This window comes from Trachemys scripta, chromosome 8, assembly GCF_013100865.1.
Source record: "Trachemys scripta elegans isolate TJP31775 chromosome 8, CAS_Tse_1.0, whole genome shotgun sequence".
Lineage (NCBI taxonomy): Eukaryota > Metazoa > Chordata > Testudines > Emydidae > Trachemys > Trachemys scripta.
In genome coordinates this window covers 67,454,483-67,474,086 of record NC_048305.1, presented here as the reverse complement: position 1 = coordinate 67,474,086, position 19,604 = coordinate 67,454,483, and the positions used below count along the sequence as shown (strand labels likewise).

The following is a 19,604-nucleotide window of genomic DNA, read 5'->3' as shown; positions in this document are numbered from 1 at the left end:
GAATAGGTAAAATTATCATCATTATACAAATGTATCTGGTGCTCATAACCGTACTGCCAGCTTACAGAATGAATTTACATCCACTGATCTAAAATGGATGCTGGAAATGCAATGTAGTGTCCTGGGTTTAAAACATAGTCTGTATTTTGTCAAAGTTAGTGGGAAGTAGGACTTTTACTTCTTTCTGTACCATAATGGAAAGACATCAGCAATATGCAGCGAGATACTTCACTGTGACTTGCAATATTCTTAGAGCTTTGTCATGACATATCATGCATACTGACTAACTTCTCTGGACATTAGTAGTTCATTTTACTGTCCTGTCAGGATTAAGCAAATTCCATGGTTGCTGAGTGACACTAAGGAAGAATATGGTTATGTAAAAAGTCAGTATTCCACTGCAAATTTTGCAGCTTACTGTAGGCTGAAGAATTGCAGATTTATTAGTCCATAGTAGTATATTATTATTGCAGAATTTGCTGAAATTTACCTAAGGATAGTTTTATCTCTGTTGCCAAATTTGGCCTAGAAGCGCTAGAGAACTGTGATCACTGATATTCTGAGTTAAATTAACAACATTGTTTTACTTTCCCCCTATAATTTAAGAAAACTTACATTATTCCCGTATCCTAAACACTGAAAAATCTCAATGAAAATTAGGTTAATCCCCTGCAATTTAATACAGATATATCTAATTGTTAGTGCATGTACATGGAGTCACTTCTACTGCTAGAGTTTGCATAACTCTAAATAAATGTAAGTTAGCTGCAGAAAAATACATTATTTATTGCACTGGCACAGCCATATGCAGTAAATGAACAATTTGTAAGCCATCAACAAAATAAATATCGCATAAAAATTGAAAATGAATCCTTACCTCATGTTTCAGGGTTCCGTGTTCTGAAACAAAAGTAAAAATGGGCATTATCAGTGCCTGTCAATTTGTTCTTTTATATAGTAATCTCTGTCTGTGCTGCACTGCATGAGAACACACTACTGCTTTGTTTTGCTAACTGATACCTGTAATATGGTCCGACAGCCCTCGAGCTGAGATAGTTATTGTTTTGCAAACTGTGTTCTTAGAGCTGATTGGCTCTTGTCAGGTAACACTGAACTAACGCTATAAATGGCCTGTTTCTGAGTTATGCTGAACTTTCCAACAGTTGTATGCCAAACAATCAAATCATTTAAATCTTTAGAAATGGTTCTACTGAGTTTCAAAAACACTATGTAACCGCATACACCTTTTGGGAAATTCTATAGTTAAGATTTCTATTGCAACTGTAATTTAAACTTCCTCTAATCCCTTTGCACCTAATAATATTCTATATTGCTGTATAATCAGTTCAATGTTTTGCCTACTGGTTGTGGTGGGAACCTTAGCTTTGAAGTTTCCTGAGATTCAATATACTTAAATTTTCAAGTAGCACTGCACTAATATAGGAGGGGTTTTTTTTTTTGCAATGAGTTTTCTTGTTTTCTTTTAGTTAAAAAAAAAAAAGCAGCATGAGAAAAGGATAAAGAAAGGTACTCTTGTGGGTTATCAGAATGGTTGCATCAGTGTGTTAAAGCTGTGTGCATACAGAGCACCACATAGATCTATGAACCCAGCAAGGGTTTGGGGAATGGGGAAGGAGATTATGGAGTGTGTGATCTGATCAGCATACTTTCTAATAAAAACATCACTGCATCCTAGATTTTATTTTACTGCCTTATCACACAGCTGTGTTTATTTCTATGTGGCATTCTCCAGGCCCACTCCTGATGTCTGGTAAGGAAAATTATGTATTGCACATGTCCAGTGTTTAGTTTACAACCACAGACAATTTCCAAACTTTTTCAAACATTGGTGTGACAATCAGGGTCCAGATACCTCAGGGGGTCTGAACCCCAAAGAATAAGCAATTGAATCAACTGACTGTATACAATATTATTGTACTATAAAAGTGTACTGAGTAAGATGTCATAAAAACTGGTGATAAATTGGTCGCGGATATTACTGCATGATCTATGTATGGGATGTGTATAAAGAATTATGTATGTGTCCTGGCAGTATGTTCTTAAAATGTATTTTAGAAACAGTGCATAAATCAAACCTGCCCTAGACAGACAAATGTGGATTTATCTGTCTGACTGGCTTGATTACAGGCAGAGGATTATGAAAGCATATTTACATATCGAGTAAACAAAGCAATCAAGAAAAAAGAACAGGAGTACTTGTGGCTCCTTAAGAGACTAACAAATTTATTTGAGCATAAGCTTTCGTGGGCTACAGCCCACTTCTTCAGATGCATAGAATGGAACATATAGTAAGGAGATATATATACATACAGAACATGAAAAGGTGGAAGTAACCATATCAACTCTAAGAGGCTAATTAATTAAGATGAGCTATAATCAAGCAATCAAGCTAACTAGCAACAGAGGGGGAACAGAGTCATGAAGTCTTCTGGCTTTTGAGGCAAAGACACTGGACTTTGCAAAACAGAAGGGGATCAAAAAGACATTCTAGTTGTCCCTCACTTAGGGAACACAGTGGTTTATGGTTCTGAGTGTCCTCAGCAGAGCATCCCAGTGGCAAATCACGCATTTCTTACCAAGGACCATATACTGAATGAGCCAAATATGAAGCTCTAAAACTAAACATTTTGATTTGCTAAAGCTAAAAAATGCATCCAAAATGGTACTTATTATACGAAACAAACCTCTTGGTTACTCACATTTTATTTAAAGATAAACACACTTGTTGACAATAAGAATATGAACCAAGAAATCTCAGCAGGAGACTGGAAGGACAGAATGCTACCAAGTAGGAGCAGTATAATTTTCCCCTCATGGATGAGGGAAAAATCATTTTGTCACACTAAGGGAATTTTTTTTAAAAAAGGTTGTAAAGATTTTTTTTCAGCCTTCCCAAAAATATTCATTCATCTTTGTGTTGTAAAAGAGCAGGGAGAGAGGGGGAAGCAAAAAAATAGTTTTGAGGAGATTATTAAGGCTTAGATTTTCAAAGGAGCCCAAGGGAGTTAAGTATTCAAATCCCACTGAAATTCAATAGGATTTAGGCATTTAACTCTCTTGGACTACTTTGAATATGCCAACCTATGGTAAGGGCACGAGGGTAAGAATGAATTACCTTTTTGGCCTTTACTCCTGTATAGTTTCACTACCGTGGTGTTATAAATGACTTCAAAACTGAACTAAGTACCACGTGAGTACCATGAAAATGGAATCTTTATAAAAGTTCATTCCCAATCATCAGTTCTGTTAGTGTTTTATCTTCAGTCCCCATATGTCTCAAATATTAGAGTGCACTGGGTGCCTTTCTGTCCTGGTGTGGGAGAGTTTATAGGAGGAGACTTGGGCTTTATGGATGACACATGAAAGTCCTGTGAACTGTTTTGCTTTTGAGTGAAGAAAGCACCTTGTCTTAATAGCTGCTGTGGCTTATTGCTGCTTTTTTATGAATATCATAAACACTAATCTTGGAGTGAGTTTCAAAGTTCACTAGGATAAAGTGAGTTCAGTATCCCAATGTTGTGATTTGATATAGAAAGAGAAGCTGAATGATTAACTTCTAATATTTGGTATTCAGAGAGATGCAAAAAACCAGTAACATAGAAAGGCTATAAATATCCCTGATAGCTACCTATGAGTTTTACTGAGAGAAGTATTTATGGTAATAGGTAACATTAGTGATATTTAGTGTTCAAAGTAAATTCTATACTACTCCATTACCTCAAGCCAGCAGAGATTTTGTTGTTAAAGACTGAGGGCCAAATTCAAACTCAGCATAAGCAAATGCAACTCCACTGAAGTTGACAGTATTTCATCTATTTACTCCATGTCTGAATTAGACCATAAAACTTTGCCAACCTTGGCATACACTGAACTGTTATATGTGACATTTAACTCAGGAAGCCCCTTCAACATGTCTATAGAGCACAGTGAAACTAACCACCTGATATCAATATTGCCAAAAAAGCCTTGTTTATCTGCAGCATATATACACAAATCTCGTTCATTATGGTGAGACGAAAACTGCTAAAGCAAAATCTATAGTCTCCAACAAAGTGAAATCATTACTACTTCAAGGTAGGAAAAACCTTACCTCTAGGGGAGGGATAGCTCAGTGGTTTGAGCATTGGCCTGCTAAACCCAGCGTTGTTAGTTCAATACTTGAGGGGGCCATTTAGGGATCTGGGGCAAAAATCTGTCTGGGGATTGGTCCTGCTTTGAGCAGGAGGTTGGACTAGATGACCTCCTGAGGTTCCTTCCAACCTTGATAGTCTATAATTCAATTTCACTGTCCGTATATCCAGGAGACTTTGCATCAGATCCTTATGTGAATCAATTCCCCATGGGTTTCTGATTAGGAGTTCAAGAGCAGATTCCTTGCTTCATCTGCACAGAATTATTCATACTCATGTCCTACAGTGCCATACCTATTAGGCAGAAGTTCTCTTTTTTCTGCCTCTAACATTTTCATTTCCATTCTTAGCATTTCCATAGTTTGTTATCTTAGACTCATAGTTATCTTTCAGCTTTATCTTGGAAGTTCACAGTAATCGAACTATGAACCCATATTACAATTGGTGACAAGTTTCAGAGTGGTAGCCTCCAGCTTTCATCCAGACAACACCACACAATCCATTGTCTACAGCCAAGCTTTAAGATACAACCGCATTTGCTCCAACCCCTCAGACAGAGACAAACACCTACAAGATCTCTATCAAGCATTCTTACAACTACAATACCCACCTGCTGAAGTGAAAAAACAGACTGACAGAGCCAGAAGAGTATCCAGAAGGCACCTACTACAGGACAGGCCCAACAAAGAAAGTAACAGAATGCCACTAGCTGTCACCTTCAGCCCCCAACTAAAACCTCTCCAGCACATCATCAAGGATCTACAACCTATCCTGGAGGACGATCTCTCACTCTCACAGATTTTGGGAGACAGGCCAATCCTTGCTTACAGACAGCCCCCAACCTGAAGCAAATACTCACCAGCAACCACACACCACACAACAAAAACACTAACCCAGGAACCTATCCTTGCAACAAAGCCCATTGCCAACTCTGTCCACATATCTATTCGGGGGATACCATCATAGGACCTAATCACATCAGCCACACTACTAGAGGCCCGTTCACCCGCATATCTACCAATGTGATATATGCTATCATGTGGCAGCAATGCCCCTCTGCCATGTACATTGGCCAAACCAGACAGTCTCTACGCAAAAGAATAAATGGACATAAATCAGACGTCGAGAATTAAAACATTCAAAAACGAGTCGGAGAACACTTCAACCTCTCTGGTCACTTGATTACAGACCTCAAAGTCGCAATATTCCAACAAAAAAACTTCAAAAACAGACTCCAATGAAAAACTGCAGAATTGGAATTAATTTGCAAACTTGACACCATTAAATTAGGCTTGAATAAAGACTGGGACTGGATGGGTCATTACACAAAGTAAAACCTATCTCCCCATGCTAATTTTTCCCCTACTGTTACTCACACCTTCTTGTCAACTGTTTGAAATGGGCCATCCTGATTATAACTACAAAGGTTTTTTTTCTCCTGCTGATAATAGCCCACCTTGACTGATTACCCTCGTTATAGTTAGTACGTCAACACCCATTTTTTCATGTCCTCTGTGTATATATATCTTCCTACTGTATTTTCCACTGCATGCATCTGATGAAGTGGGTTTTAGCCCACGAAAGCTTATGCTCAAATAAATTTGTTAGTCGCTAAGGTGCCATAAGTACTCCTTGTTCTTCAGGGTGCCATAAGTACTCCTTGTTCTTTTTACCAAGATCTTGACTCGCTTCCACATTCTTTTTATCACATTTCTCCTGGATAATTGCAGTTAATAATTTGTGGATCTTCCTCTACTTCCCTTAAGTACTCACAGTTTGCATAGAATTGTGCCTCTAGACTCTTCAAAGGAACAATGATCTGTAGACGTTCTAGTCTAGAGCTGAGAAAACTTCACCTGCCTTCAGTGAGGCAGCATGCTAACTTTAAAATATTTTGCAACCTACTCAGTAGCAGAACTCCTAACAAGCATGATTCTTCATATCAGGAAAAATTATTGGTCCATATTATGGGACCCATAACCTCCACTCTTGTTCAGAAGGCCTTTGGAGAATTTCTTGAGTAAGGATAGTACCATTTCATTTGATAGAAATTTGGATTTTATTCTTTCTAACAAATTATATTCTCTGACTTATTATTCAACTTCTAAAACATCTTTGAAGACTCATCTTTTTAGCATTGCATTTTCATAGTCTCTACATAACACTATTTTTGTAAAACATCCAAACCGGCAACAAAGCAAGACAAACCAGTTCCTACACTGCTGCTATATAAAATAGGGTCACAATGTCCACCAGCAGAATTTTTACATAAGAAAATTTTAATTTAAATATGGACTGGTTATAAACAGGAGAGTGTAGCCACTGAGGGTATGTCCACACTGCAAAAAAAAAAAAAAAAAAAAAGCCCCACAGCAGCGAGTATCAAAGCCAGGGTCAACTGACTTGGGCTCATGGAATGCATGCTACAAGGCTAAAAATAGCAGTGTAGACATTCCCGCTCAGGCTAAGAGCCCTCTCAGAACCTCCCCTTGGCTGGGTTTCAGAGTTCAGGCTCGAGCCCAAGCAGGAACATCTACCCTGCTATTTTAACCCCAATACATGAGCCAAGCCAGTTGACCTGGACTCTGAGATTTATTGCCATGGGGTATGGGTTTTTTTGATGGTTGTTGTTTTTGAAATCCTGAGGGATCTCAGTTCCTGAACTGAGGGATCTCAATTTTGACAGCAAGCTGCCTTTAATGGATCAGTTCAGCACAATTTTTAGGTTTTGTTTATAGACTGAAGTCATGAGAACATTTGGACACATTCTCCCAATTAAGTCTTACTACAAAAGCAACAGGAACAGCATCTAGCCCATACAAGTGAATGACTGAACAGATAAACAAGTTAATTAAATTTGAGAAGATGGGGATTAATATGAGAATTAAAAGGTTGGTAAGGAACTGGTTAAAGAGGAGACTACAACATCATTCTGAAATGTAAACTGTCGGGCTGGAGGGAGGTTACTAGTAGAATACCTCAGGTATTGGTCTTTGGACCAATCTTAATTAACATTTTCATTTATGACCATAGCACAAAAAGTGAGAGTGTACTAATAAAACTTGCAGATGATACAAAGTTGGGAGGTATTGCCAATATGGAGGCGGACTTGAATTTCATACAAGATGCTGGACAATAGAAATGGGATGAAATTTAATAGTGCAAATAAGAAGTTTTGCTATAAGCTGGGGACATAATCAGTTGGATGTGACAGAGAAGGAGAAAGGCCTGGGTGTATTGGTTGATCACAGGATGACTATGAGCCGCCAATGTGATGTGGCTGTGAAAAAGGTTAATGCAGTCCTAAGATGCATCAAGCGAGGTATTTCCAATAGAGATAAGGAAGTGTTATTACCATTATACAAAGCACTGGTGAGACCCATCTGGAATATTGTATGAAATTCTGGTCTTCCATGTTTAGGCAAGATTAATTCAAACTGGAACAGGTGCAGAGAAGGACTACTAGGAGATTAGAGAACCTACCCTAGAAGAGGAGACTTAAGAAGCTTGGCTTTGTTTAGCCTAAGGAAACAAAAAGTGACGAGAGATATGACTGCTCTCTATAATACGTTAGAAGGATAAACACCAAGAAGGGAGAGGAGTTATTTAAGTTAAAGGCCAATGTTGGCACAAGAACATATAGATATAAACTGGCCACCAACAAGTTTAGGCTTGAAATTAGATGAAGGTTTCCAACCATCAGTGGAGTGAAGTTCTGGAATAGCCTGCCAAGGGAAGCAGTGGGGGCAAAAAAACCTAATTGGTTTCAAAGACTGAGCTTGACAATTTTATAGAGATTTGGATTTTATTCTTCCTAACACATTGGATTCTCTGACTTACTATTCAACTTCTAAAACATCTTTGAAGACTCATCTTTTTAGCAGGGGATGGTATGATGAGATTGCCTACAATGGCACGTAGCCATTTGTGACTGCTAGTAGCAAATATCTCCAATGGCCAGTATGGGACACTAGATGCGGAGGGCTCTGAGTTACTACAATGAACTCTTTCCTGGGTGTTTGGCTGATGGGTTTCGCCAACATGCTCAAGGGCTGACTGACTGACATATTTGGGGTTGGGAAGTAATTTTCCCTCAGGTCAGATTGGCAGAGACCCTGGGAGGTTTTCACTTTCCTCTGCAACATGGGGAATGGGTCACTTGCTTGTTTAAATTAGAGTAAATGGCGGATTCTCTGTAACTTGGATTCCTTAAATCATAATTCGAGGATTTCAGTAACTCAGCCAGAGATTACGGGTCTATTACAGGAGCGGGTGGGTGAGATTCTGTGGCCTGCAATGTGCAGGAGATCAGACTAGATGATCACAATGGTCCCTCCTGGCCTTAAAGTCTAAGGCTAGGTCTGCACTACAGGGGGAGGTCGACCTAAAATATGCAACTTCAGCTATGCGAATAGCGTAGCTGAGGTTGCGTATTTTAGGTCGACTTACCTGGCTGTGAGGACGGTGGCGAGTCGACCGCTGCCGCTCCCCTGTCGACTCCGCTTCCGCCTCTCACTGCGGTGGAGTTCCGGAGTCAACAGCAGAGAGATCGGGGATCGATTTTATTACATCTACACTAGACGCAATAAATCGATCCCGATAGAGCAATTGCTACCCGCCGATCCGGCGGATAGTGAAGACGTGCCCTAAGAAGAGTCTAAGTGGGAATAGCTTAATCTTCAGTTATATAGCAGAGCAACTGTGGCTTACATGCTAACTAAATGAACAGTGAAATATGGGGATACAATAGGGGAATACCAGTCTTCTTTTTAAAATCTTTTAACTTTTATTTTTAAAATGTAGAAAATGTACAGCAGACTACTCTAAAAGGAGGAATGGGGCTATCTGTTCCGTATGGCTCACAGTGAGGGCATATGGACTCTATGACCTAACGTTGTATATAGCGAGGTGTTAGGAGAGTAGCACCAGCAGTTGCCCAGGACAGGACTTTGCCCCAAAGTACCCTGATCCCACAGTGATTGTTATTCAAGCTCAGTAAGGATGATTCATTCAACAAAGGCTGAACAATATTATTAAGTTAAACAAGAAACAGCAACTCTCTAATGAGCGTTCTGGGACTTGAACATTTGCTGGCCAATGCTGCTGATATGGTGGCTTTGAAGGACAGCCAGCAAATCTGTAGCTACTGAAAAAGCCAGGGAAGGTAAATAGGGAAAGCTGCTGGTTTTATATCACGTCAAAAACACATCTTGATTATGAATAATCCCATGTGAGATAAAAATTATGTGCTGCAACATATGAAAATCTACACAAGTAGCACATGTACTTTTGCAAAAATATGTTATAATAAAAAAAAGTAGTAGCTTCTTTCGTTTACAGTTCATACACCTCTAACATTTTTTAACAAGTAATCACATACTATCCATGCATATGAAAGCTATATATCCTTTCCATCTCAGTCCATTTGGCTCTTTCTCAGGCAGAACTATCTGAAATAGAGGAATTTAAATGAAAAAAGAATCAAGCAGAGGCTACTTGTTTTGTGGTTTTTGTTTGGTCTGGTAGGGAGCAAATGACAATAGACTTTTATCAAGTAATATACTTTAAAATTGTATTTTAATCAGAGCTCATGTGGAAGAGGAATTCTCCTGATACCATTTGTTTACTAAAAGATGACAGTGTGAAGTGGTCCAGTTGTTCGAGTAGCAAATTTTGGGTGCTCAGACCTGCCTAGCTACAGCACACTGTAAAAATGCCAGTTAAGATTTTTCCTATTTATCTATGTCTGAATAGGAGATGATTCTAACATCTATTCTCTCGGGAACCTGGAGACAGCTATAAACAAGAGGCTGTAATAGATTTTACTTTATTTATTAAATATTTCTGATACTTTTGCCTAGGCTCAGGGATTTATCTCATTGAAAGAGTAAATTGTCTATGCAACCAGGAAACAATTGTCTGAGACACTCAATCCTATTTTAACGGGAAGGATATAGCAAAAGGGGTGGTCTGGTTGAAGTAGGATAATGTAGTAAAGTAGATTGGTATTTCCCCTGATTTAGATTATTAAAATGGAATCAAGCTCAGTTATTGGCATTCTAGGGTAGTCCTGAGGAACGTCAAGAAACTGTAAGGCTCACAGAGCTGACTCCTATTACGTGTGCACAATGAAAGGGGGAACATGAGGTGGCACAGCTTCTCCCCATCTCTTCAGAAAGCACAGGGAGAATCCTCCCCCCTACTCTCCCACTCCCTGGCCCCAAGGAGTGCTGCTGCCCTAATCCCGCTCTTCACTCCATCCATATAGCATCACCTTCCTCTGGTGATAGGAAGATCCCACGTTACCAGACAGGCAATCAAGGTGAAATGGCCCTCCTATCCCCTGTTCTGAGCAGCAATGCATGCGTGACAGGGACAGACTTAGGGACTGGAGGTGGAAAGGTGTTTGGAGACCTTAACTTCAGATGCTGGTGAAAAGAAGAACAGTAAAGGAATAGAGGAAGGGAGTGAGGGAAGAAATACCAGCCTGTGATGTAGTGGTGGAGAGTTCAAGCTAGTGAGCACAAGCAGGGTGGATCAGGGCCGGCTCTGGCTTTTTTGCCACCCCAGGCAAAAAAAGCCTCTGGCCGCCCCGCCCCTCCCCTCCCCCCCCCCCCCCCCCGTGGCGGGGGGGGGGGGGGGGGGGAAGGGCGGCCGGAGCCCTGGGAGGAGGGCGGCGAGCCCGGCAGTGGCCCCGCTCTCCCCGGCGGCCGGAACCGGAACACCGCACCGCGCCGCCCCCCTCCAGGTGCCGCCCCAAGCACAAGCTTGGTGGGCTGGTGCCTGGAGCCGGCCCTGGTGTGGATAATATATTTTGAGTAGCCTAAGTGTTTGATTTGGACAAAGTTGGGTGCATCTTCACAAAAGCCATTCAATTGGGAACCAGTATGCCCTTATAAATGCTCCTGAAATGAAAATATATACATATTTGCTAAAATCTGTGCTTTGTTACAACTATACAACCCCACTGAAGGAATTGGTTAGAATACGAGCAGAAAGGGGAGGCAGGGAGGAGGATTTGATCAGAGAGTTAAGAGTAGAGAAGAGCTGGTGGGGATTGGAAGTGAATGACAGAAGAAATGAAAGACTGCTTGGGCATGAACAAAGCAGCACTGCAGGAAGAAAGGATAAGCTGATAGCGGAGGAAGTGAACACAGCCACAGAACTTCCACAAGAGATGCTCAGTGAAGTAGGGGCAGGAATAACCATAAGAAAAGCCAGGGCTGAATTTGGACATTTTATACCATTCAGCAATTCAACTGATTACCAGAGCACCTTTATCATTGCAACTTCTATAATCTATTGAATTGGCCTTCTTTGAAGCAAGATAATCTAAAGAACTGGCATATGTCTGCATATAAGTCATCACTTGACAAAGTAGTAATTTATTTTTAGTCACATCTTCCTCATCAGTGTATCATCTAAATGTGTCATTCTTAAGGTTTCATCTGTCTCTAGAAGTCTATTTTTTGAATTTTCAGTCACTCCTGAGGTCCCTTCCAATCCTGATATTCTATGATTCTAACAGGCTTGGAATGCACTATAAAAGGCCTTAAACCACTCAGGTAAAGTTCTAGGCATCAGTTCAGACAGCTCAGTGGTCTAAAAGAAAAACAAAATGTTAAACTATATTAAAAAGGAGAGAGAAAATACTGAAATATTAGAATGTCACTACATAAATTAATGACACACCCTCACCTGGACTATTGTTTTGAATTCTTGTCACCCCATCCCAAAAGGATATAGCAGAAATAGAAGACTGTAAAGAAGTCACATCCTGTTCCTTAGTGATCAGTTTTAAAATAAATTTTCTGATTCTGATTCTTTGGGGGGGCGGGGAGGTACTTTTGTTTTAACAAGTTTGAAGTTTGTATAATAAGTACAGAAACATGGGAGCCTTCATATAGGCAAGGAAAGGACAAATGGTGAGAAAGCAAAGTGCACATAGACAGAAAAAATTAAATAATCAGGATAAACGAAAATAAATAAAGTAATATGCAATAATTACATAATCCAATTGCATCAAAGTGTGTTGAATAACCACTGATTCATGACAGAGTCATATGGTACTTCTATTTTTAAAAAATCAGGGTAAAACATTCTAAATAAAATCAAAAAGAACATACTGTATCTTTGCATGTTGTAAAATGAAAATGTATTCAGTTCGTTAATTCATGAAGTAGCATGTGTGTGATTATTTTGCCTCCAGCAACTGAACAGCTTTACTTCAGTGTATATTCAGGAGAATTGAGGAAAAATCGGAGAACCTGAGTTAACTAAACATTTATGACTATTATTGTTGATTTACATTGCACCATGTGTATATAGAATACTTTTCAGACAAATTGAAATATGACGTCCCTTCCCTTAAGGTGCTTGTAATCTAATTAAGATAAAAATACGAGCAAAATGATAACAGGTGAAGGTGGGAGTGGGGAAGAAAGTGGAAAAAGAGAAAGCTGTTCCCAGGGAGTATAGATTTCTAATGGCAAACAGATCCATATACGTTGTTTGTTTCAATTAGTTACATTTGATTGTTTTAAATATATTTTAAAATGATGATATAATTTAAAAATCTGACTTTGACAGCTTATCCTTAAAAGGCTTTGTGGAAGAACTATGTTTCTGAGAGAGATTTGAATGGAAAAAGCACGTGGATCATTTGGTATACAAGAAGTGAGAGACTGTTCTTAGGACAGCATGTAAGAAGACATGGGATTCAGGAAAAAGCAACAGAGGGTCCTGTGGCACCTTTAAGACTAACAGAAGTATTGGGAGCATAAGCTTTCGTGGGTAAGAGGTTCTTACCCACGAAAGCTTATGCTCCCAATACTTCTGTTAGTCTTAAAGGTGCCACAGGACCCTCTGTTGCTTTTTACAGATTCAGACTAACCGGCTACCCCTCTGATACTTGATAGGATTCAGGAAAACCCTCATGAAGACGCTAAATCCCATGTAAGCACCTACATAAATGCTCTCCTAATTAGGGATGCTTTCCTGAACTGGAGTTTACAGTGAAGAAGAAAACTAAAGGAGAGCAGTTTGGAAGGAGGCTTTTGCATAACCAAGTGGAAAGTAGGAATAAATGTGAGCAGAGATGTAGGTACGAGCAGGCTTGTGCAGCGCCTTGAAAGCAAAGGCCAGTGAAGGGTTGTATACAAGGAAATGATATGGTCCAAGCAGTGGAAGAGATTATTTTTGTAAACACATTTTGCATAGATTGTAAGTAATGAAGTCAGAAAGCAGAAGAGATTTCTGCAGCCTAAGTGAGAGATGGACAAGCAACAGAAAAGGTTTTAAGCAGTAAGACTGGAGAGCAAAGACCAGATTGAGAGAGGTAAGAAAAAGAACTGGTCAGAAAAGTTTAAATGAAAAAAAAATTCCCAACAAAATAAGGAAATTTTTATCAGTTAAAATTTTTCACAATTTTCCCCCCAATGTTTCAATGAGCTCTATGGATGTTTGGAAAATTCTGTCAAACATCTGTACATTTCCCAACATTATGATTTTTTTTTCTGAAGAAGTGACATTATTTGCTGAGAGCCTGGATGGAGGGAAGAGTCAAATATGACACTAAAGTTACAAGCGTGGTTGACAAGGAGGATAGCAGAATTACTGACAGCAACTGAGTAGGCAGAAAGAAGGAAAGGAAGGAAGAAAGATGAGGAATTAACATTACTATCCAGTTCTAGACAACAAAAAGATGCTTAGACATTTGGTTACTATTTATTCAATACTCAAAGTATATTCATCAAAAAAGTCCTAGTATACCTGTCCAATACTTTTAATATTGATATTTGATATACATGCCTGGTTTGTTAAATGTGTAATCAGAGATTTCACTCAATTCAATACAGTCGCTAGAAATGACATGTCATGGAAGGGGCATATGGAAAGGGGAGCAAGCAGGGGCATGCCTACCCCCCAATCAGCATGGGCACAGAACTCTTTCGGGGCCAGGAGAGCGAGCTCCATCAGCCCCAGGGCAACCAGCTCCTCCAGCCATGGGGGTGGGAGGGAAGCTTCTCCAGCCATGTGGAGCACAGAAAGTGCCCCTCCAAAAAGTGGCCAAATTTTTATTCCTGTGCATGCTCCTGCAATGTAAAAATGCTCACTCTGTAATAGGGTAACGGTATTAAATAGGGATGACTATATTACTGTATCATGTTTCTCTAAAAGCAAAAGCTCACCGTTGTAATGATTATTGTTTTGTTTCTGATATTTACATGGCATGGATCTGTAAATCTGTAAAGTTCCTATAGAAATAAATAGTTGAAAAATTCTGTCCAGTTTTAGTTAGCAGTAGTCCATCCAGGAGATGTCAGACAGATAAACAGAGATGCAATACTAAAGAGAGAGAAGAGGTCAGAGGAAGGGAAAACTTGGTAGTTGCAGGAGAGAGGCTGTAGTGTAAGTCACAAGAGTGGATGAGGTACCAGGGATAAGATGAAAGTGGAAAGAGGAGGACGAAGCTCTGCAGGATCTCAACAGAGAGGAAATAGAGAAAGCTGTTCCCAGGGAGTATAGATCTCTAATGGCAAACAGATCATATACATTGCTTGTTTCAATGGGGGGGACGGATAGCTCAGTGGTTTGAGCATTAGCCTGCTAAACCCAGGGTTATGAGCTCAATCCTTGAGGGGGGCTACTTAGGCATCTGGGGCAAAATCAGTACTTGGTCCTGCTAATGAAGGCAAGGGGCTGGACTCAATGACCTTTCAGGGTCCCTTCCAGTTCTAGGAGATAGGTATATCTCCATATATTTTATTTATTTAAGAAGGGAGAGCCTCAGACAGATACATTGAAGGAATGATTAGAGAGGTAGAAAGAGAATCAGGAAAGCCTAGAGTGACATAGGTAGGGGAGAAAACCAATGGGGAAGGAGTCACCAGGTGGGATGAGAATAGAAATGAAGTCCTTAGATGTGGACAGTAGTAAGCCATCAATTACGTTAGTGAGAACATTTGAGTGGAGTGTGTGGGAACCATGGAAACCAAGGAGATCGAAGAGAGAATTAACAGGGAGAGGAAGGTGAGGCAGCACAAACAAATAGCTCAAGGAGCTGATGAGAGCAAAAGAGGAAGATTTAGATGGAGACATTGGGGGTGGGGTGTGTCAAAGGATGGTTTTCTTTATAACAGATGTTACTTATGAGCAGTTCGTGATTAAAACCAGAACAATCTGTTGCTGTACAGGAACACTGCTATGTCCTACAGCAGTTCTCACTCCTTTCCTCTCTTACATTTCAGTTTAGCAAGAATAAAAGTCACTATGAATTTTAAATGCAATTCTAATTGTGCTTATAAATGGTAGTTTCAAAAGTATGCATGTTACAATAAACACAAATTAGAGGTAAATTAAACCTTAATTATATCTAGCAAGTTTTATGTCCTAATTAAAAACAGTATTCCAACAATAAAAATGACTTACCACCTGAATTAGCTCTGCCACAATTGTCTAATCTCCCTAAACATTCTTTGTGCGCCCCAGCTCCACACTTAGAACATAAATAGCCTTGATAAAATGTTCCTCTGTAAAGTAAAATTAGATAGTGATACATTAAGTGATAAAAAGCTGCATATATGAAATAATTAGCATAAAGAAAAAATTAAAAAATACTGCAGATGGCAGTAGAAGTCATTTGCTGTGCTGCACAATGATTGTACCTAAAAGCTTGAGGAAGAGTGGCAACAGATCATGGGTAACATGGAACTCCAGTCTCCTTTTCAGAACTTCAAGCCATTTAGAGCCAGATATTCCACCAGTAAACCAGGGGAACTAACACACTTCATATCAATTGGGCACAAAATGGGGTTTGGCATGGTACATGCCAAAATTGTACCAAGTATAAATACCACAGTGTCCCTATTCTATCACTGATCCACACTCCATTTGATTTCAATAGGAATGTATAATGAACATGCATACTAGGACAGGATTCATTTTGGAGGGATTTTTTTTTTTCAGGATAGAAGATTTTATTACCTATATTATTGACTATAAACTGCTTCCATTAAAAAGAAAAGTATAAGGAAAGCCGTTGATGAATGTTAAGAGCCGCTGAGCACACCTCGGAGAGCCCTGCGCTCTCCCCTGGAGGAAGGGTATGCCTACACTGCAATTAGACACCCGCAGCCGGCCTGTGCCAGCTGACTTGCACTCAGAGGGCTTGGGCAAAGAAGGTATTTAACTGCTCTGGAGGCCTCCCACCTTGCAGGGTCATAGAGCCTAGGCTCCAGCCCGAGCCTGAATATTTACACCACAATTAAACAGCCCCTTAGCCCAAGCCCCACGAGCCCATGTCACCTGGCATGGAACCAACAGTGGGTTTTTAATTGCAGTATAGATAGAGTTGGCACCTTTCTAATTGCTGGTAACCAGACCCCTCCCCTCCCGAGACATGGCCCCTGCCCCACCTCTTTCCCCAAGGCCGTGCCCCCATCATTCATTCCTCTCTCCCCCTCCCCCGTTGCTCACTGGATTGTCTCCGCCCCCCCCACATCTGGGCTCCCTCTGCTCCGGGGCTGGGAGGGAAGCTGCTGCAGCCTGACAAGGAGCCTGTATGCAGGTGGGAGGCTGCCCCAGTTGAGCCGGGGCTGGCGAAGGTTAATAACCTGGCGCTTCCCCTGACCCCACAGTAACTGGACTTTTGGTGTCCAGTCAGTACACTTGACTGGATACGGCCAGGTCCCCTTTTCGACTGGACTTTCTGGTCAAAAACTGGGCACCTTGCAACTCTAAATGGCACCCACACACAGATGCCAAAAACCAGACTGTCCAGGTAAAACCTGGATGGCTGGCAACCCTAAGTATAGACATACCCTAACTCTCATAAATTATAAGTTCAATTTTGAAGCCCTTTGAATTTCAAGTGGGGTTTAGATTCAAGCCTACCCATGGCTTTTATTCCAAGTCTGACCCACTAGGGAAGTAAGGAGTTCATTGGTACCTGCTTCGACCACCATTCCAGGAGGACATACATCCATGCTGATGATGCTTGTTAAAAAAATAATGTATTAAATCAATTTGTGGCTGACGTCCTTGGGGGGAGAATTGTTTGTCCCCTTCTCTGTATTTTACCCGCATTATGCCATATATTTTGTGTTATAGCAGTCTTGGATGATGACCCACTATATGTTGTTCAATTTAAGAACACTTTCACTGCAGATTTGACAAAACGGAAAGAAGGTACCAAAATGAAATTTCTAAAGATAGCTAAAGCACTTGACCTAAGGTTTAAGAATCTGAAGTGCCTTCCAAAATCTGAGATGGATGAGGTGTGGAACATGCGGTCACAAGTCTTAAAAGAGTGACACTCTGATGCATAAACTACTGAACCCAAACCACCAAAAGAGAAAATCAACCTTCTGATGGTGGCATCTAACTCAGATGATGAAAATGAATGTGTGTCCATCTGCACTGCTTTGGATCATTATCGAGCAAAACCCAACATCAGCATGTAAGATCTCATTTTATATTGTTTTATTTCTGTTATCTTTTTACAGTTCATATATTTGTAATAAGAAATAAGAATATAAAGTGAGCACTGTACACTTTGTATTCTGTGTTGTAATTAAAATCAATACATTTGAAAGTGTAGAAAACATCCAAAAAATATTTAAAGAAATGGCATGCTATTATTGTTGAACAGTGTGATTAAAACTGCAATTAATTGCGACTATTTTTTTAATCTTGTAATATATTGTGATTAATGTTTTAATCATTTGACAGCCCTATTAACAACTTATATAAAACTGAAGAGCTGGAATCAGGAAATAGAAGAGGAAAGAGTGGTGCTAAGATGCTTGGTAGTGATGGGTCACAATGTTGCAGGCCTTTCTGCTCTCATTTTGAGGTCTGGTAAAACTTTTCAATACCAAAAAAAAAAAACTACATAGGTTAGGTTTCTTTTACAGATAGTCTATCTTGGACAGTTCTCTCACCATGCATGTCATTTCCATACTCTTTTTTCCCAGCAAGGTACTTTAATTAAATTAAAGTCAATACTTTACACTATAAGACTTACCTCAGAAGCATTTGACAGACTTTGCAGGATGTGACACGAGTGAAGGTGTGCATTTTGAACTCATGAAAATTTGTATCTGCATTGTCCGGTCTTATGTTGGATCTGGAGAAAAGTAAATTACATTATTTGATAATACGCTTTTAATTAAAGAAATTTGGGAATACGGTGCACCAAATCTAAACAGGAAATCTGAATCCACACACTGTGAGCCTTATTTTTGCATTGATATTTCTTTAAGAGACACAGTCTGTGCCACAGACCATGAAACAAAATATTTTATTATCCAAGCCTGTTCCTAAAAGACATACAGCCATTTCTTAGAGACCATAGTAACTGGGAAAATAGCCACACATATCAGAAAAACCATAGTCTGTTTTTTCCTTTCTATTCTGAGGACCACTTCATATGACAAGGATCATCTCGTGGACCTGCCTCTCCTTCCAATTCTCCACTGCTTGGGTCTCAAAATGTTTCGTTCTGTGGATCATCAGCAAAGACCATGTAGCACAGACTGAGAACCACCGCATTAGAAAATCCGAGCAGCATATGCTGGACAGAGTTGAGTCACAGTTATACAACAACAAATTAGGTGACTAAAGCTATTTCAAAAGTAATTATAGAATATTTACTGTTCTTTTAGCTAGTGTTCTTTGAATGAGTTTCCTAATGCCTACAGATGTCTCTATACATTAATTTAGCCAATAAAATGGAAGACCTCTAGTTATGCTGCTATAATATCAGCTTGCTTGTGGGAAACATGTACCTACAGAACTAATACATCTATAAACACATGTGGACTATTTGTTGTGATCATATGCTAGTTTATCTTCCCCGCTGTTTCTCTTTAAGCAGTACTAGCTTAGAGAAATTCCATTAATCATTTTGTTGCATTGTTACCTTGTTGAGGGTTTAAAAAAAAAAAAAAAAAAACAGTTAGTCACTTTCTTGTAACTGTTGTTCTTCGAGATGTGTTGCTCATGTCTATTCCAACCAGGTGTGTGCGCTCCACGTGCACTCCAGCCAGAAGACTTTTCCCTTAGCAGCGTAGGAAGGGTCGGCCTGGGTGCCCCTGGAGTGGCGCCTTCATGGCACCCAATATAGGGCCCTGCCAACCCTCCACCCCCTCAGTTCCTTCTTGACGGCTATTCCGACAGAGGGGTAGGAAGGTGGGTATTGGAACGGACATGAACAACACATCTCGAAGAACAACAGTTACGAGAAAGTGAGTAACTATTTTTTCTTCTTCGAGTGATTGTTCATGTCCATTCCAACCAGGTGACTCACAAGCCAAAGCTTAGGAGGTGGGGTCAGAGTCATGCACTGATTGGAGCACAGCGTGTCCAAAAGCCGCATGGTCTCTGGCCTCTTGTGTAATTGCATAGTGTGTCGTGAATGTATATATCGAGGACCACGTGGCCGCCCTGCAG

At 40.1% G+C, this 19,604-nt stretch overlaps 1 protein-coding gene across 2 annotated transcripts in view; it reads right to left on the bottom strand.

Moving 5' to 3' along the window:
- VAV3 (vav guanine nucleotide exchange factor 3) overlaps nucleotides 1–19,604 on the bottom strand; it is a 247,202-nt gene that overhangs the window by 74,029 nt on the left and 153,569 nt on the right. For both annotated transcript variants that reach the window (XM_034778743.1, XM_034778744.1), the window contains 3 exons: nucleotides 18,178–18,279; nucleotides 15,582–15,682; nucleotides 878–900 (listed from right to left, as the gene is read on the bottom strand). In XM_034778743.1, coding sequence (XP_034634634.1) covers nucleotides 878–900; nucleotides 15,582–15,682; nucleotides 18,178–18,279 — 226 coding nt within the window. The remainder of the gene's footprint in view (nucleotides 1–877; nucleotides 901–15,581; nucleotides 15,683–18,177; nucleotides 18,280–19,604) is intronic.